General features: G+C 36.0%; 1 protein-coding gene across 4 annotated transcripts in view; it reads left to right on the forward strand.

Moving 5' to 3' along the window:
- Nucleotides 1-20,724, forward strand: part of klc1a (kinesin light chain 1a) — a 42,726-nt gene extending 22,002 nt beyond the window's left edge. For 2 of the 4 annotated variants that reach the window (XM_054613364.1, XM_054613365.1), the window contains exons 8-16: nucleotides 1,445-1,618; nucleotides 2,073-2,172; nucleotides 2,549-2,601; nucleotides 3,158-3,225; nucleotides 4,143-4,251; nucleotides 5,835-5,996; nucleotides 14,857-14,990; nucleotides 18,224-18,290; nucleotides 20,467-20,724. In XM_054613364.1, coding sequence (XP_054469339.1) covers nucleotides 1,445-1,618; nucleotides 2,073-2,172; nucleotides 2,549-2,601; nucleotides 3,158-3,225; nucleotides 4,143-4,251; nucleotides 5,835-5,996; nucleotides 14,857-14,990; nucleotides 18,224-18,290; nucleotides 20,467-20,532 — 933 coding nt within the window. In that variant the 3' untranslated portion in view covers nucleotides 20,533-20,724. Of the gene's footprint in view, nucleotides 1-1,444; nucleotides 1,619-2,072; nucleotides 2,173-2,548; nucleotides 2,602-3,157; nucleotides 3,226-4,142; nucleotides 4,252-5,834; nucleotides 5,997-14,856; nucleotides 15,503-18,223; nucleotides 18,291-20,466 lie in introns of those variants that run through there. The other 2 variants (XM_054613366.1, XM_054613367.1) reach the window with 2 other exon arrangements.

The following is a 20,724-nucleotide window of genomic DNA, read 5'->3' on the forward strand; positions in this document are numbered from 1 at the left end:
TAAGTAGAAGCTTTTAGGCTTAAATTCAGATGATTGAAGTGTTTCTAAGAGCTTCCCAGAAACCACCTCAGACTGCAGCACTTTTTGCATTTAAAGACATGGGCTCTATCAATAAACACGATCAATTCTTCAGTGACCCAGACATGGTCGTCATGCGTGGGTTATGGAAATCCTTTTTCCAGCTAATGATGTTTACAGGAAATCTGTCTATTGGTTATGCAGAAGAGGAGGAGGAGGAGGAGGAGGTGAGGACTGAAGGTAGAGAGATGGGAGACGCTCCTGGGTTTGATCTCAAAACCTCCTACATATTAATACTTTATTCATCTGAACAACAAGATACTTGGTTTTACGTCTTATCTTTGATACCTTCTCGGTTTCTCCTCGACCCTCCCTCTGTTCACATCCCCCCTTTCCCCAGTGTTGTCCATGAAGCGGTTTCTGCAGAGAGTACTAGCTTTCTCTTGCTTCATGTCCTTTTTCTCTTTTGCATTCCCTCCTCCTTCGTCCTCTTTTGAAAAAGGAAGTGCCAGGAAGGAAAAAGAGATTCAAAGTCTCAGCCTGTCTCCTCTTCTCTCCCTCTCTCTGTTGCTCAGTCAGACTCAGATAAAAAACCCTCACTGCATTTTTCCAGGTCTGCTCACCTAAGATTCTAATGTTCCTTCTGCATCTCTTTCACGCTCGCTACACTCTCCTCTCGTGGCTTTAAGCCGCCTCAGCACACAGGAGAAAAAGCTTACAGCGCTCTCATATCCACATTAATGCAAACACATCCACTCTGAACGATTTCTTTTTAACGGGCAGTTCTGCTTCTTTTGGCTGCGTTTAGAGAGCAGGGTATCGTTTTCTGTGATAACGGCTGTTTGTCCTCTGCACTCTGCTTTTATTTAATCAAGCAGTTCAATAATCCAAAAGGTCAAAATCTTTTAGGAGACGCCTCGGTCGGTTAGATCAAAGTGAGAACACGAGTTAAAGATTTAATTCCCAATATGGCGTCCTGAATTATTTAGTCTAAAATAGCTAATAATATGCAGGTTATGAGGGAAATGTTGTGAGTGAGTCATCAGTAATGTTACTAACAAGCTGTAAGCAGTGAAAGGGTCAAAGCAACCTGGCAAGAGATGAAACAACTCTCGCCGATGGACGACATATTGGCAGACTGCTTTATCTTCCAGGAAATCCAACATGTCGAAACTAGACATGAGGGTTTAAACTGAGGGGAATTCGATGGAAGCAAATTGTAATACAGACCAGTTACCAGTGAATTCCAAAGTTTTACGAGCAGCTACAGCACCCGTTTCCATGCTGGTGGTAGTTTCTCACCCTTGAAAAGCTCTGTTGTCCAAATGGCCCAATGTGAGACACGGTTTGTCCTCTTAAAACTCATTTAGTTTGATGTAGTGGCTGTTGTTTCAACCCCCCGGTTCTCCTCTTGCTTCCGTCCCAGGTGCTAGGGAAGGACCACCCAGATGTGGCCAAGCAGCTGAACAACCTGGCCCTGCTGTGCCAGAACCAGGGCAAGTACGAGGAGGTGGAGTACTACTACATGAGAGCGCTGGAGATCTACCAGGCCAAACTGGGCCCCGACGACCCCAACGTGGCCAAGACCAAGAACAACCTGGTGAGAGGGAGCCGTTTGGTAGACAGTCACACTTGTGTTTTCATTCCATTGGCCTTATCAGGTTCAGAGGTGAACAGAGGCTGGATTTTAGTTTGAAAAAGGACTGAAGCCTCCACTTATCACAGCAATTCCATCAGAAATGAATCGATTTAGCAATGAAAGCTTGTTGTTTTAATATGTGTATTTAGATGAGAATCATTTATTTCATTTTTTGGCCTGAATGCTAATGTTAATTATTTATCTCCCTGATTTGAAGTGGGGGGGAAGGACACAAAGGAAACATTAGTTGTTTTCTTGTCTTGTCACTTTGGATTTAATCTCATAAACAAACTACACATATTATTTTAACTTAATTAAAACATGGATTCCCCTGAGAGTTTTATTTGTAGGACAATCTCTTCATCATTTTCCTGGTAATTCTGACTCAACGTTTTGGTTCTCTTGTGTTCTTCAGGCGTCCTGTTACCTGAAACAGGGCAAGTTCAAGCAGGCTGAAACTCTGTATAAAGAAATCCTCACCCGCGCTCACGAGAGGGAGTTCGGCTCTGTTGACGGTACGACCACACACACACACACACACACACACACACACACACACACACACACACACACACACACACACACACACACACACACACACACACACACACACACACACACACACACACACACATTTCATCCAGTATCCTTTCATCCAGATTGACTTTAAACAAACACACACACAAACAAATCTGTACTTCTGACATCTCCCGCTGTTCTTGTCTTCTAATGTAAAGGTTAATATTTTCAGGCATTTCGGTTGCTGTAAACAAAAATGACCTTTTCAGCTGGAAAGCAAACGCACTTCTTAGAAACTCGTCCTCTCTGCTGCTGTTTATCTGAGTGAATGTTTATCAGCACTGATTCACTTCACTGCGTGTTCCTCTGCAGATGAGAACAAACCAATATGGATGCATGCTGAGGAGAGAGAGGAGCAAAGCAAGGTGAGCAACATCTGTTCATATTTTTCAATCTGTGAAGTATAATTCCAGTAATTTGTTTCTCATATAAACACATATTTTGTGGATTCAGTGTTTGTCTCTGAGATCTTATAATTACTTCAAGAGGTCAACCACATTTCTTTTTTTACGTCGCCAAGTCGAGACAAAAAAAACTAAGTAACACTGACGGCTGCATTAAACTCCTCTGACAGTTTAATGATCAGATTTAAGATGGAATAGGAAGGATTGACTTCACAAAGAGTTGGATTAGCAGATTAAGTCTCTTTAATAAGCGCTCACTTCCCCGACCAGAGGAGTTTATTTTCGTCATGGTTTTAAAAGGTTTCCTGACTCGACTGTAATCCCACCGCTAAATATCCCCTTCATGTTGTCTTTGATGGTTAAAAAAAGCGTTTAGTTTAAGTTAATTTTCATCCTTTTAATGCACAAGTCACTTCACGTTTAAGTTCAAGGGTCTGTGCTTCATATTCAGACTTTAAATAATCCTGTAAGTACATGAAGCAGTTTTGTGGTAAACTAATGTGTTTTTGTCTCGTAGGGGAAACAGAAGGACGGCTCACCGTTTGGAGAATATGGAGGCTGGTACAAAGCCTGCAAAGTTGACAGGTTAGTTTGTTTGATGGATTCAGTGTTTGAGTGAAGAGGGACGATGCTTAGAGCAGCTAACAAACAAGTAAACATGTATGTAAATGTGTCCTTTATCAGAAAAGGTTCCTCAACAATCCTGTGACCCTTTAAAACTCAGTGAAGTCTACTGTTGACCTTTTCATCACCGGTTGTATATGACTACTGGTTCTGACTAGTTGAACCAAAATCTTAGAGGCCTGAAAGGATAAAACCATCCTGTAGTTTTCCTAGAGAAATGCACATTTGAGGGGAAGAAAACATAATTTTTGTAATGGAAATAAAAAATGTTTGGGGTCCTTTCTTATGAATCTTCTTCTGACCTCTTAGATTGATCCAATTAAATAGCTTTGAACCTTCAAGTTCAAGGAACCACGGCTCTAGTTTACATCTGAGACTTAGTTTTGTGTGATTTACATGTATAACCCTTTGGAATGTTTTTTGTCTGAGATGGTTAACACAACAAACGTTATATAGATAAAAAGAAAATGATTTTTGATTTATTTTTCCCTTTTTTCCTAATAAATATTATAATCTGTCATTTTAAGTTATTGCGGTTTGCCATGTACAAACAATATTATTCACAGAAACACTATATTTTAACCACATATCCTGCTGGTCTGGGATCAAATCCCAGATGTAAAATGATTCATTTAATATGGATTATATTTGAGTTATTTGAGTTATTTAAGAGAAAACACTCAGCTTCTATGTTATTGTTTTGCTACTATATCTAAAGATATTTGAAGAAAAAAACAACTTAATTTAAATGAAGGTATTAATCAGTGTGTTCTTATAGTAAATGTGAAATATTGATCTCTCTAAATAAGTGGATTTACTCCTCTTTCACCAGAATGTTTCTCTGTGATGAGATATTCCTGCTCCTTGTTTTTCTGCAGCCCCACAGTGACAACCACCCTGAAGAACCTCGGCGCCCTCTACAGGCGGCAGGGCAAATTCGAGGCGGCCGAGACTCTGGAGGAAGCTGCCATGCGTTCCAGAAAGCAGGTGTGGTCTCCGGATGATGTGACTCATAACGCAGGATTCCTCGCTGAGGTTCAGACGTCACTGTTAAAACCCAACAGAGATGGAGGCAGATAAAATGTGGCAACTCAGCGTTTACTGCAGATTAAAAGGCAAAAAGCGTTTAATGGAGAGTAAAATTAGAGTTGAGATGATGAGGCGTGGAGTGCAGCCTCTAATGGTGTGTTAGTTTTGAGACCTAAAGGGGTTTCCTGTGGAGATGAGAAGTGGTGAAGCCCCGCAGCTTTTATCATGAGTCAGGATTTCCTTTCTAGGATTTAATGTCCTTAGTATCTCTCAGTTGGAAAGTAACACTTGATGCCCAAATTAAACTGGATTCCTGCAGTGCCACTGTGTGTTGCAGCTGGAGAGACTTACATTTTGGTAATCAAATTATAAATACATGTATAGACACTCCATTATAATTCTCATTAATATTATTACATTTAATTGAAGTTGCAGACAATCGAGAAATGTTGTCATGGTTTGAAAAAAGCGAGGGGCACATTGTGAAAGGAAGAGGTAGACTTTTACATTAATAATAATACATGTCCAAAAATAGATTTACATTTTAAAGATGCAGTACAGTTTTAAATTCTGTTTAGTTTTAAGAGGGAGGAGCACGTTAATAACAGTGAAAGAACAGACTGTTTGTTGTCTTGTAGGTGTTTTTCCTTCCTTGAATAATTTATTTTTCAGACTGGGTCAAGGGAAACAGTCTTTGCATTTGTCTGCAGTGAGGTGTAACTCAATCTTGTCCAGTATTAATTATTACAGAGGCTGCTTGCCAAGAAGAGAAATCCCTCTGAATTTGCTTTTAGATTTAGATAGCATCTTCTCATATGAAACCTTTTAATATCCTCCTCCACTCCAATATGTGTTTGGCTTAGTGTTCCTTCACTTGGCTGTTTGAGCTTCACTCTGCAGCTGAAAGGTTTAACATTTTTACATATAAGATGGATTTTGTGACGATACAACGAAAATGCGATGATAGTGAAGAAACACTGAGAATTGACTTTTTTCCAGTAGTTAAACTTTGGACATAAACAATATCCTCTAATCGTAGATGACAGAAAATAACGATGTCATTTAAACATTTTTAGCATTGTAATTGAAGTTTTCTTGTATATCGGACACAAACTATTATCCGTGGAGAAAATTGCATGCCTTAAAACATGTCTGAATAGGATCTCTAAGCTGTTAACAATGTCATTATAAGATAGTGAACCTTTCACCTTGAGCTGTTTGCTGAAACTGTTGAGTTTTGCCCTGTTTTACGTCTGTAATTGACTCTGCTGAATGAGTTCATACTGCTGGTGTCAGATATAAGGTGTGAGTGTGTGCCAGGGCCCGGGTTCAGTGCAGCAGGTGGTAGAAGTCTTGTCGCTTTAACATTAATTGGATTTGATGAATTGGTGCTTGTTCCTGTCAGCTGCACAGTGTCCGTGTGTGTGACAGTGTGCTCAAGCTGCAGGCGGCGGAGGTGCTCAGCCTTTGCTTTAATTGGATTAGTTGAACTGGCATTTATTGCTGCCTTGTGTGTGTGTGTGACTGTGTGTGTTCATCAGGGTCTGGACAATGTGCACAAGCAGCGCGTGGCGGAGGTCCTGAGCGAGCCGGAGGCCCGCGAGAAACAGCGGAGCCGCGAGAGCTTGACCTCTGACACGGTGAAGTACGAGAGCGGGCCGGACGGTGGCGAGGAAGTGAGTATGAGCGTGGAGTGGAACGGGGTAAGTACAGTACACAGCCCTCCACACGCTACTGAGAGTCCACACACATGTTTACGCAACAGGCAGCCTGTTTCTTTCAGGACAGAAGCCACATAGAGAGAGATCAAGTCTGATTAACATGAGCCAAATGTATAAATACTGTTAGTACAGAGAGATTTACAACACAACTCTGGAGCATCAACTGCTTCACTTATCTTCGTCTTTAAGAGGTTGATTCCATTAAAATAATATAAATATAATAATAAGATATGCAGCAAGTCACAGGAGAATCTTTGACGAGTAAAAATACAATCTGAAGCATCAGGAAGCTCATGTTTTATGGGTGGAAAGAGATGTATGTTGTTTTTGGACAAAAAGAAAACACCTGCACGCTGACTCCAAACCACAAATTTCTCCTAAACCCTCATGGTTCATTTAAATAGCTTTGTGGTTTATTGTCAGTGTTCAGGTGTTCCTCTTTCCATCCATGATTATTTCAGCTACACGATAACTAGTAAACCAGAGGAGGCATAGAAGACCAGTTCATCATTCTTAGCTAAAGTTACAGATGTATTTTTGATTTCTGTCTCAAGATGACAGTTAAAATCAAAACTCTGCTCAATAAAAACAGCTCTTTCTGAGTCCGTATGACGTTTGTGTACAAGTTATAGTTCACTTTTAACTGTTTTATCTGCCTGGTACTAATACATATTGATGAGTTTTCATCTTTAAACCCTACAAATGTAAATGCTTGAGGGTTTCAGTGGTTTCTGTCAAGAAAGATACCATGAAGTTTGTTACTTTACTCAGTTAATGATTAGAAACATCTCACACCTCTTAAAGAGACAGGAAACAGATCATCTGTGATACACTGATCATGCTGATTGACTGTCAGAATTACTCTCCTGCAGTAGCTTTTGCTTGTCCTTTACTATTAAACTTTCATTAATAAATGAAAAGCTGCTCTTGGCTGGGTCCTAAATCTCTGACATAGTGTTTTAAATTTGACATTTTAGTGCTTTGATCGCAATAAACGACTAAACTCTCTTCCCGTAGAGCTTTTCCAACTAACTCTGACTCTTAAAAAGCTGCTTTCACATCACATATAACACATGCAGACAACACCCAGCTAACTCCCTCTGCTGCAGAGCCGCGTTTCTAACTGAGCCGGTGCATTTCACAGTATCTGCAGGATTTTCTCAGCCTCTAGCGACTGCAGTGGCAGGAACATGTAGATGTAGAGTCTCTCCGTAGGCTGCTGCTCTCCCATCTTATTTTTTCCTGCTGCCTGCTCACGTAGCAACAGTAGTCTCAGCGCCCTGAACAACCAATCAGCATCTCCTCCTCTACCTCTGCTTGTGGCTGTGGGAGGTTTGGTGTGAGACACATCGGTGCAGATACACACTGTTGTTAGCAAACAGCCTCCTGCTGTTTGTCTCACATCACCAGCTGATCTCTGGACATATTTATATTTATATATCAGGGAGGGAGCCTGTCGTATCTGGAAAGAGCTTTAGCTGGAAGTCTATTTTAATAATGCTGTTTTTGTTAACAGTAAACAAACATATAGCTGAATTATCATCATTAAGTCCACAAGTATAACGAACTTAAAAACATTACTGAATATATTTTGAATTAGATTTAAAAGAAGATCAAACTTTATTAATTAAGCATCACAGCAGCACAAGATGGTGACAGGAGAGGCGGATAGAAACAGATAAGTAAAAAACAAAAACTAAATATACAGTTAACATTTATATATAGATTCATATTTATGCATAATTAATAGAATTTGAACTTGTATTTGGGCTGTAACCAATGTGATTGCTTTTGACATTTGAATCTTCTATTGAGGTTTTCAAATAAAGCCTCAAATGGCATATCTTATGAAGTCATCGGCCCCTCAAAAAATGAAAAAAAGGTAGTTTTTTTTACATTTTGGTTATAAATGCAGTTTATGGTGCTGTTGGATTGCTGCTAGACCGCCCCGTTAATACAAGAAAGTTGCTCTAGTTTTTTGACTGCAGTGAAAAGGTATTGAAAGGCTAAACGCAAACAAAAATGAATATTTTGTCAGATAAAACACCTTTTTGTAACATTTAAATCTATCTTTTTTCGATAAATGTTGACTTTTGGACATTACAACGCTGTGGAGTTTTTGGAAATAATAACTGAAAGTCAGAAACGATCCTCCGCAGCCACCACTGATATCTAATTCTACAAGTAGGGAAATATTCATAATATTAGTGTAGCCTCACAGTTCACAAACACTTTCCAGAAATACAGGCCTTAAAAACTATTACTACACATGCAAAACATACAATTAAATGTCAACGTTATGAATGAAGCTTCAAACTATTCAGTACAGCCCTACTGAACATTGTAATTTTCTTATATTACAGATTATAAATTATATAAAATGGGTAAAAACATGGTACTCAAGGTACTTTTACCCTCCACTGCTTCCCTGCAGCTGTCAAATTTAATTTCTGCCTTCCAACCTGTCACACAAATCCTCACTTCCTCTTCAGCTCTCTCCACAGACAGGTGTTAAAACAGATTTTTATCTCACTTCATTTTTTAATAAGTCCTCTGAGGTTCACCGTGACTCATAAGTGTGTTCATCTGACTCAACATGGGCTCTGTACTGTACTCTTTCTGTGATGTTTGTGATCTGTGTTTATATGTAAACTCTCCTCTGCATCTGTGTGACGAGCTGCTGCCGGAGAATGTAAAGTGTGGTTTTATTTTCTGATGTAATGTCTGTTCCCTTGCTTGCTTTGTCAGCATGTTAGCAGCCAGAGAGGAAGGAGAGGTTGTTTAATGGATGTTTAGGAAGTAAAAAAACGTTATTCCTCGATTTTGATCCTTTAACCAGGCTCAAATGCTCTGTAAGCTCTAATAAGTTTATTACTATGATCACTAATGTGCTGTTTTCATTACAGCTACATTTTAGGGCTAAGGATTGGTTGATTTATCAAGTCAAAAGCAGAGCAAAAACTACTTAAATGATTCATTAATTCATTGTTTAAGTAATTCTTTGAGCAAAACTGCCCAAAAATACACAATTTCTACCTTTTTTTAAATTAGGATATTTACTAGTTGTCTTCAACTAGTAAATATCTCTTTGATAATATATTGAATATATTAAAATGTTGCACTGTTGGTAAGGCAAAACACGCAATTTTAATAAATTAATTTGTGAAATTATGATGCATTTTCTTTTTATTGGTTTCTTACATCTTTAGTCCAAACAGTTGTCTGTTAATTCAATCCATAATGAGAATAACCGTTTGTTGCAGCCCCACTTAGTTCCTCTATAACCCAAAATACAAGCACCAAACAGAAAGAAAAGTACTATTAGTCTGCATGAAATCATCATCAAAGTATCTGTCTGGCTGCTCTCATGTTCTCCCTTACTGCATCCCCTCTGTGTTTTATTCTGTGGTGCTCTAACAAAGTTAAACCTTGTTCTACTTGATGTTCAGTGTGCTAACAAATGTTCCAGAAAAACAGACACAGCATCTCTCCATCAGGTTAAACTGTGCAAAGGTTCCACCTGGTGGCAAACTCTGTGAATTACACCACAGTCATTCTGCATAGACAGTTAAAGAAAAGTACTGTGATCACCATCTGATGCCTTGCTATGTTTGTATTAGTATTTATCTCTATTTTAATAAGTAGACAGGAACTTAAACAGCTGGATTTTTTTGCAGACAAGGACTATAGAGGCTGTTCCTGTCCAAGTCTTTTGTAATATGTAAACCAGACTTATAGCCATAGCCAGAGCTTATAGATATATATTTTCCCACCCTATCAGAAGCCAAATTATTGCTGTATTTTGATATTTTGAGGTCCATTCAGTAATTTGGGACCCTTTTTTTTAGATTTTCATTGAAACAGAAAGCAGGAGTTGTGAGCTGTGTCTGGACAGAACCGATAAAAACTGGTTCTGTTCATCCTCTTTCTGCAAAATCAGTGGGTTTTGTTTTTCCGGGTTTTGGAGCTCTTAATGAGTCAGTGGGCGAGACCCGAGGCCTTTTGGACGGGACTGTGGAAAATAGCTGACAGCCTCAGAGAAGCTGAGATACTGAAGTCTGGGTGTTTTTTTTGTTTTTACCAGAAACTTCAGGAGGTTGGAACAGAAATAAATATTATTTTAGCTTTCTGTCCTGATTTTACAACGTCAGTCATGTTTTTCTACACAAGTCTTGTGTTTTATATTGTTATGGATTGTTGTGGCAGCTTTTCTACGTTTGCCTCGCCACTTATTATAGGGGATCGGTCTAATTGCTGGTATTTAAGACTGTTAAGGCTTTTATTGGATGGTGAAGCTGCAGTTGATAAACTTCAGTTTGTGCTTTTCCTTTTTTAATCAGTCCGTATTAGACTTCCTCTCAGTCACATTTAGGAGTGTTTCATCCAAGGAAATAAGTAGCCAACTACGTTTTACGTTTATTGACAGTTTATCAAAGTCTCTAACTTTTTTTAATGAAAGAAACGCTTGTTTTTTATTGTTTGAATCTCTCAGCCCTTCTGTGCTTTTGTCAAACCGTCTGAAGCTCATGCTCATCTGGTGGAGGAGTACTGTGTCTGATCTGTGAACTCAATTAACCTTGTCAGCCTCTTTAATCTACTGTTTCCCTTCTTCTTTCTCTTCCATTTCTCTCCTTCCTCTCTCCTTCACTATCTCATCTCTCTCTCTCTCTCTGTTTTGTATTTCCTTCTCTCTTCTTTCTGCTCCGTCTGACCGGCAGGCGTAACTCCAGATGCCTTGTAACGGTTCTTAAAAAAAACTTGTCTTCTGCATGACGGACGCCTCGCCTGGCTTCACCTCGCCTCAACCCCCTTCAGCTTCGCAGTTTTCTTCAGCTCTGACTCTCCCGCTTTCTCTCTCTGTCTGTCGTTCTCCTCCACCTCTGTTCTGGTGGGGATTCTTCATGCCGGGTCGAACCACAGCGATAAGCTAACTTCAGCTTCCCAGTGTGAAGCGTTGTTCTTGACTGTGTGTATCTGAGAGGATCAGCGTGATGTTTGTTTATGGCAACGTTAAACTCTTCTCCTGTTGTCCCTGTTGTCCTTTAACACTCTGCTTCTCTACTTCCTGTCTCTCTGTCCCTCTCCGGTGTCTTTAAACTGTACTTTCTTATTGGCTGTAGATTTAATAGTTTTTTTTTTTTTGGGGGGGGGCGATTGTGTGGGGAGATTTGGCAGTTATACTTTATTCTTTAAGGCAGAACTCTCTCCATTTTAACCTGAATACTCAACTTCTAAAATCTCACCCAAACATATCAAGTCTGACCAGAATATCACCTGTTTGCTTTAAAGTTATTTGTTTTCTTGGAGCTTAAAAAAAATGGTAGAAAAACAGATTGGACGCTCCAGAAATCAAATTTCAAAAGCACCGTAAAGAAATTATTATTATTGTTTTAAAGCAATCAAACCCTCTTTGCAAGCTGCTAGAATAATGTGAAAAACAAACGGTGATGTGTCACATGTAGAAATTAAAAGATAAATCGATCAACAGATAATCTTATCAGTCAGTTTTCAAGCAAAAATCCACTAATTTCTAGTTTCTCAAATGTGAGGATTTGATGCTTTTCTTGTCATGAATGATGTTAAACTGAATATATAAGATAAAATCAACAATCTGAATTTGTCATCTGGGCTTTTAGTAAATTTAATATGTAACATTTGTCACTGTATTCTGGCATTTTCAGACAAAACACACAGATATCTATAAACAAAGAAAGAAACAACAGATGAATCCCTAATATCATGGATTAAGATAAAGTTCATAATATCAATAGGTTCATTGTTATTAATGATTATATGTTTTGTTTGGTACATTTAAGGACCAGACGCATCAAACAAACATGATACAAACATCGACATTTATGAAGATTTCGGCGAGAATGAACCTACATGATTACAACAAGAAAGATAAATTTAAAAAAATGAGGAAATATAAATTTCACAGCCTGTTGTTAAATATGCATATATTCCCCTATAAACAGAGGTTGTCAAAAATATGGCAAAATACTAGTTTGTATTTATCCACACACTCACAACATTCCCAAAACTTTATTGGATTGAAAAAAGGCAACGTTTCCACTCATCAGATTGTGATTAACATGATTTAGGACGAGGAATACAAAGACATGAAAAAGATTTCATCCTGATCAACCAAAAACTAAACTCACATAAATCCTTTTCTCAGTTACATTCCAGGTTTTAAATGGTCAGAGTTAAAGCTTTAAACACTTAATCCTCCCACCTCTCCGTCTCTCTTTATATTGAGGTTAGAAGCTTTTTTTTTTATCTCCATTCAGTTTGAATTCAACATTTTAACACCTAAACTCCATCAGTGGTGACTCAAAGCTCATCGTGATTCTTAACGTGCTGTAAATAACATCAGCGTAACTCGTCAGCATGATCGAGAAGCACCGTGGGTTGTGGCTCTGTTTAGAGTTTAGTCATTAGTTCAGTCACTCTGTGCTCCGTGTCATCTGTCATGTTGTGTGATGACGACGAGAGGACGCGTTAAAGGTAACGGGACTCGTGCACGATGTCTTTAAACTGAAACAGAATAGAGTTCATATGATGAAGTGACGACATGGTGCATCCAGCCTGTAACCTTCTGTATATCTCTGTACATAGTAAATGGTAAATATGTCACATTCGTTGGAAATTTGGGAATTTGAAAATAGTCTCCTCGTCTCTGTTCCTCGGCTCCTCGCTAATAATCTCTCTGCGTGTTCCTTTCCTGTCCTGTTTGTGCATCTGACAGTTTGTCTTTCTTAACTTCTAATAAAAACCTAAACTCTTTGCTCACCTGAAACCTGTGCCTGTCGCCTCTTTGTGTGTTCCCTCTCTTCTCTGTGTGTGTGTGTGTGTGTGTGTGTGTGTGTGCGTGCTTTCATAAGCGAGTGAGCTCTAAACATCAATAATAACTCTCAGCAGCAGCACTCTCGGTCCTGAAACTCGAAGCAAAACAGTTGTTGAAAATACTTTAAACGTCAGCTGGGAGATCTCTACATCACCAGGTCCATGTTTGCTTAAAAAAAGTGAAGGAAAAAAAAACACATTTATGACCCAGAAGGAGTATTCATCAATCAAATGATAGAAATTATCCTCAAGTAGTCATTACTCTCATTCAGTACTAGATGATCTTAAAGGTGAAATTCTGCACTCTTTTGTGTGGCAGTCCGATCAGTTATCGATTTTAAATGCAGTTGGTTTGAAGCAATAAATTCCTCAGAGCTTTATTGACTAAGAAAACTTACAAAATCTGTTGTTCTTCCTGCATCCAGTGATGTCATGTGACCTGACATTGACGTAGATAGAGAGAGGGAGGGAGGGAGGGAGAGAGAAAGACCTGCAGTGTTGTAACTAAGTTTGAAAAATAAAACTCCACGAAATTTGGGTATATAGAGGAAGATTATGAAAGAAGATCTTAAGTATCAACTATTAAATCATGATGTTTCATATTAGATATTTGTGTTTTTATTTACCAGCTGCAACATTAATGATACTTAAACTCTGTCAATAATGCACAATATGCACAATAAGTACTATGACGCTGACAGTTTTGTACTTTTACTAAATTTAAATGCAGGACTTTCCCTTGTAACAGAGTATTTTTCACTATGGTATTACTGGTTTTACTGGTTTTACTTAAGTAAAAGTACTTCTTCCGTCACTGTCTTCAAAAAGAAATCAGATTGAAGAAGTATGGCTAAATAATTATTCTCAGTACCCAGCATGCTCTGCTTCATTATCAGCTTCTTTCTCTTCCATTCTTTGACTGTTTCACTGGACGTCACACTAACATTGCTCCGCTAGAAACACTGGTTCTTTTATTACAGTCATTGAGGTTGAAATTCATATTTTGTGATGTTTGAATAACTAAAAACTGTCTTAAAAAAACCTCAGTTCTGACCTTCAGAGACGATAGTCAAATCCTTCAGGCTTAAAGAGAAGTAAACAACAACCAAAATACAAAGTGTAATATTGTGAGAATGTCGCATTATCTCGAGAGGAAAAAAAGTCTGAATATTTGGAGAAAACAAAACATAATATTTTGAGAAAATGTATATAGATTGGGGGGAAAATTTGATATTTTGAGAGTGAAATCAAAGACAACCTAAGTTGCCATGCAGCCTCACTGTGTTGGTGTTGAGGTTATCAATCTTACATGTCCAACACTTTGTTAAAACTGGTCCAGGTTCAGTAGACTGGTTGGAACAGGACACATTTGACAGGAAACATTAAATGAAAGCTTTTGCACAACCACACTCTAGCTTATTAGAGCCTGAACTGCAGTTGTCACGTAGGACTCACATGCACCAAAAGATGAAAGTGCATCACAATAAGTGGTCGCACTTCTCTGGTGGACTAGAGATGTGCAGCATGGGTGAATAATGCAACTTTAGAGATTTGCAAATGTGCATCTGCATCACTGCATCGTGTATGCACTGGAACGTTTAGCGTGGAAGATCACGCACTTCTGTTTTTGTGTGTATATTTTCGTTTAAAGACTGCTACCCATAAACCTTTTGATTAAATCCAGAATAACCTGAATTTCTGGGACATATGATGGTCGCCAAAAAATCCAAATGAATAAGGTTAAATTGTATTAAACTGTTGTTGTTTAAGCCTCTGAATGCAGTATTTTAAATAATGTGCTTCATACTAAATGTTTCACGTTTTACAGACTACAAAAAGTCCTCAGTCCGTTTATTAAATTAATAAAAAGGTCTAATTTTGTCAAAAAACAAACACCAGTCTTATGCTGATATTACACACTCCTTGTTTGTGTGTGTGTGTGTGTGTGCCGGTGTGTAATGAATGAGTGTAACGCTGTGACGTCTCCCATCAGGACGGCTCCGGCTCTCTGAAGAGGAGCGGCTCCTTCAGTAAACTGCGAGCGTCGATCCGTCGCAGCAGCGAGAAACTGGTCCGCAAGCTGAAAGGCGGCAGCTCGTCCCGAGACAGCGAGCCCAAAAACCCCGGGTAACTATCCCATCAGACACCTGGACAAACCAGGTGACAGGTGACTCTGACTTTATGCACTGGAGGCCCGGAGGGACGAGCCGGCACAACGCTCGTACTAACCAAAAAAATGAAAGAAGGGATTGGCTCTGCTTTGCTGGCGGTGAAGTAACTTAAAGCTGTTTGCACATGAAATGATGGAGGGAGCTTTCACTGGCACAAACACACACGTTGGTCCTTTTTCATCTCATTGGTTTACTGTTCTGTCCTCACTGCATCAGTACAGTGTACAAGTTTTCTTCTTCATGCTTTGGTTTGGTTGTCTTTGAGTATTTGGGATACTGTTGGATACTGTTTGGAAAAAGAATGAATCCGAAAGGAAAAAAACACAATGAAATAATATCTTGTGAGGAAAAATGTAATAATGTATTTTAAGTTAAAAAATGCAATATTTTAAGAAGAAAATGCATTCAATATTGTATTAAAAGAAATATAATATTTAGAGAAAAAGAATATAATATTTTGAGAAAAAAATAATAATATTTTGACAAAAAATATATATATTTTGAGAAAAGGAACATAATATTTTAAGAAAGAAATATAATATTTTGAGAAAAAATATAATATTTAAAGAAAAAATATATATTATTTTGAGAAAAAATATATAATATTTTGAGTAAAAAGAATATATTTTGAGAAAAAAGGAATATAATATTTTGATAAAAAAATATATTTTGAGAAAAGGAATATAATATTTTGAGAAAAAAAAAAAGTATTATTTTGAGAAAAAAAGAATGTATTATTTTGATTAAAAAAAATGTATTTTGAGAAAAATAATTATTTTGAGAAGAAATATATAACATTTTGAAAAAAATATATAACATTTTGAAAAAAAATATATATTATTTTGAGAAGAAAAAAATATATATTATTTTGAGAAAAAATAAATATATAATATATTATCTATTTTTTCTCCAAATATTATCTATTTTTTCTCAATATATAATATAATGTAATATAATATAAAAAATATATTTTGAGAAATAAATATTAGATTTTTTCAAATATTTGAGAAAAATATCATATATTGAGAAAAAAATATAATATTTTGAGAAAAAAAAATACTTTGAGAAAAATAAAATAATAATCTAATATTTTGAAAAAAAAAAAAATATATATATTTTTTTCTCAAAATATTTTTTTTGAGAAAAAAATATTTTGTATTATATATTTTGAGAAAAAAATATTATATTTTGAGAAAAATAATATTATATTTTGAGAAAAAAATATTATATTTTGAGAAAAAATATATTATATTTTGAGAAAAAAATAAAATAATCTAATATTTTGAGAAAAAAAGTTATATATAAAATTATATTTTTTTCTCAAAATATATGTTTTTTCTCAAAATAATGTATTATATATTGAGAAATAATATATAATTAGAGAAAAAAATATAATATTTTGAGAATATATAGTATTTTAGGGGGGAAAGTTGCAACATTTCAACAAAAAAGTTTTTGAGGAAAAGCTGAAATCTAACAATCTTAAAGTTGTTTTACTTTTTAGCAAAAAAAGGGTAATATTCCCCCAAAAAAGAAAAAAGTGTCCTTGCTACTTAATTCCTAAAACATTACAGATTCATTCTTGAAATATTTCAGCTTCAATCTTTTTTTTTCTTTCAGCAGTCCTAATATTTGACCAAACCTTAACATGATGAGTAGAAAACAAAAGTAACTGTACAATAAGCAGAACGTAAACAGGACTGAACTGATGAAATTGGAAAACAAAGCATCGACTTTGGACTTTGCATGCTGTGACGGGCGACGTGTTGAATCTGCAATGAGACAAACTAATGTCTGCTTCTGAAACGCTTTGATGCTTTTTATGCCTGTGGAACTCATTTACTTTTTTTTTTTATTTCAACCACTAATAGTTGACCTATTTATTGCATTTTGTGGCTTTTGGGCTCTTTATTTCAATTTGTTTTGAAATATAGTTCATCTTTTTTCTTTGGATTTTTATTATTTTCATTTTTTTTTCTTTTGTGAATTTTACTCTGAAAAGCAAACTTGTCTGCATGGCTGTTATTTTTGTTGTTGTTGTTGAATTTGTTTTATTTATGAATAAATTTGTTCATTTAAATGTTTGAACTTGCATGCCTCATCTGTGTGCTCACTGGTTTCCATTTCCCTCTCTGTGCTGCTCTTTGTGGCTGATGATGATGATGTCACCACCATCGTCATCATCAGGACCAATCAGTGATGTTAAATCACTGCAGAAATGTCCATTTAAACAAATGTTAAGTACCTTTTCGATACGAGCAAATAATAAGGATATCTGATAATTAAAATACCTTTTACCAGATCAACATTAAAATCAAAATCAGGTAAGTCATTAAACATGTAGAACTTAAAGATTCCCTTTTTTATCACATAACAAAAGAGACTCATTTTAAATCTTTGTTGACATTTTGCCTTCTTTTGATTGTGACAATAGAGACAGGAAACGTTTAAATAGAGAGAAGGGTTGATTTGCAACAAAACTTCAGTAAAAAAACAGTAATTTTGAATAATGCTTTTAATAAGCGTTTTAAGCGTTTTGTGGATTTTTTCATTTTTAGTTGGTTCTGGATCTCTTGTCATGATGGACGCGTTTCTGCAGTTTGACTTTACTGAACTTAAGTTTTTGTTAAAGCATGAATGTTGGTGTGTGCATGAACTTTACTTATAAAAATAGGTTTATCAACAGAAAGATTGTTTTCAGGTTAACTAGAATGTTGGCACCACTTTCTAATAAAGAACCTTTTATGAATATTTAACTAATAATTTATTGATGCTTTGAAGATCAGTTCTTGTATAATTGTCACGTTTCCCATTTAACAGAGCAGTAAAAGTTATTAAATCATCTTTTTTATAAATGTTAACAACAAATCAAAAGGTTTTCCAGCACTTTTCCAGAAGATGTTGATTATAATTAATGGGAAAAATTATAATTATAGATAGCGTCATATTAGAAACTGGTGCCAAGGTTTTATATTTAACTTTCTAAATTTTCAACAGGAAGTTTTGTTTTTTTAATCTAACCTTTGTGTGAAAATATAATGTATGTCATTAACAAACAACCATCTCCATTGAGCTAAAATCCTCACAGCTGACTCTCCCCCCCCCTCCTCACCTCTGACCTCTGACCTCTCGCCCCCCCCTCACCTCTCAACCCCTCCACCTCCCTGCATGTCACTGCTCTGGGTGCAGCATGAAGCGAGCCAGCTCTCTGGGGGTTCTTAACGTGGCGGACAAGTCTGCGACCGACCACTTCCAAGTAAGAAGTCCAAAAGTATCCCTCAGTTTGAGTTTAGACCTGCTGGTTACCATAGAGACGATCAGCTGTTATGTGAAAGGTCAAAGTTCAGTGCTTCTATTCAATGTCAAATACCTCCTTAAATATTAAAGCTTACAGTAGCACTGTTATATTCCCCATTAAAGTTTTTATTGAGCTTTATTTAAAACAATAATACATTAATATATTTTAATTTAATGGATTAATGTCTTCCATAAATTTAATAAACTATTGATTAAGACAAAGATTAAGTTTTTTATGAAAAAATCTAAAGGATATTTTGATACTTTTCATTCCAGTCTCTCAATTATGACAATATCGCTGCTTTTGTCTGTTATATCTTTGTTAATTTAATATATTTAGTTTTTTGTATCGTTGGTCAATCAAAGTATGAGTATTTATGTAGTATAAAGTATATCAAATATGGGAGATTGTGTGCAGTTTTAAGTATTTTCGGACATTTTTTAGACTAAATAATCAACTACTAAAATAAACAATCAACTGATGGATCAATAATCCAAATTATTTCTGTCCCTAACCCGGTTCTCTTACCTCTAAATACATGAACATAAAATAACCTTTACAGTTTGCTGATAAAATACAACAGTTACAAAGTTTTTCTTCAACTTTTTGAAACTAAAAAATGAAACAAAAGTCACAGTAAATAAAGAAAAACAACAAAAACTATAACATTTATTTCAAAATAAATACAAAAATGCTCTCGATATGAACCAAAAATAGACATTTATATAAAAATACTTAGAAGTTAAAGGTTTAAAACAAACCACTGAAGAACTTTGGTATTTTCTTTTACTCTCTACTGTCACCTGAGGATCTGTTGAGTTACTTTTGGGTCCAAACCGCAGAATTTGTTTTTCACATTTTTCACTAATAACACAACAGGAGTGTGACTCACACACTAACTTCACACCCTCATTATTTTTTGACTAATCAACACAAACTATTAACAGGGAGAGTGGTTTTTTTTCTTTCTTATTTGACACTTTGAGTTGTTATCAGAAAGAAAATCAAAGTGTGATGTGATAATTATATAAACCCAAATCCACTGTTACCATGACGACAAATTCTCTTTTTATTTCACATTCAATGTTTTAAAAAAAAGTATTCACAGACTTTTATAACAAAGCTAACAGGACAGAAGCAAATAGTCTCGACCTCGTTGCAATAAATGTAGTTTTTATGTGTAATATCCAGTGGTGGAAAGTACATTTACTCAATTTTAGAGGTACTCGTACTATACTTGAGGATTTCCATTTTTTCAACTTTACACTTATGCTCCACTACAATTAATTTACGTTTATTTGATACCTTTAGTTACTTTGAAAATTTAGGTCAATATTATAAAATATAATTAACAATCTAATATGACGTATTAATATATATAACCATAATTTATCAATATAAAGTAGTTAACATGAGCTCCACCTTTGACAGCAGCAACATTACAGTGATGAACGCATTGATGCGTCTATTATTATAATCTAGTAATATAATATACTTTAATTGAGGATAATAATTACTTTTTCCTTTGGTACTTTAAGTATATTTTGATTGAAATACTTTTTTAAATGTGGGACGTTTACTTTTGAGTATTTCTACACTGATATTACTACATTCACTATATTTATTTAATACCTTTAGCTACTTCAATGAGATTAATAATACAAAGTATAATCAACAAGTAAAGTTTTATCCATTAATATATGTTAAAAAGAAAAACTTTTTCGATCTCCAGTGGGGGAATTCACAAATATCCCAGCATATATATATATAAAGTTATTAAAACAAGCTCCACCTTTACCAGCTGCAACATTAAAGAGAGAAACACATTAATGCATAAATTATTATAATGTAGTTACGTAATATACATTATTGAGCATAATAAGAACTTTTTCTTTTGTTACTTTTAGTTTATTTTGATGGTGATACTTTTACTTTTCTACACTGTGGTTTTACTTGAGTAAAAGGTGTGAGTACTTCTTCCACCACTGGTCATATCAGTCATTATTTGAAAATCAAACTTGATCCAGAAAAACTATTTTAACTAATTCTAAAAGTCATGTTGGTCGAGCTTAAACTAAATCTTTTTTTATTGTTCCACATCTAATTTCTTCTTCTTCTTTTTTTTTTTTTCCAGGAACGAAATAATCGTCTGAGCAAAAACCGCGACCTGAGTGCCAGCACCACCAACCTGGCACTTTGAAGGTTGATCGGAACCCTGGAGGAGGCTGAGGGGGGAGGAGCCTGCGAGGTCACTTCCTGTCCAGACCCTCCTCCCTGTTAAACCAGCCTTTCTAATTCAGCTTCACACCATCAAGTGCTCTTTGTACAGGTTTATATGTGTAACTGCACTTTTCTGTGAAGGTTGGTGGTGTTTTTTTTGTTTCTTAAATGA

This window comes from Anoplopoma fimbria, chromosome 15, assembly GCF_027596085.1.
Source record: "Anoplopoma fimbria isolate UVic2021 breed Golden Eagle Sablefish chromosome 15, Afim_UVic_2022, whole genome shotgun sequence".
Classification (NCBI taxonomy): domain Eukaryota; kingdom Metazoa; phylum Chordata; class Actinopteri; order Perciformes; family Anoplopomatidae; genus Anoplopoma; species Anoplopoma fimbria.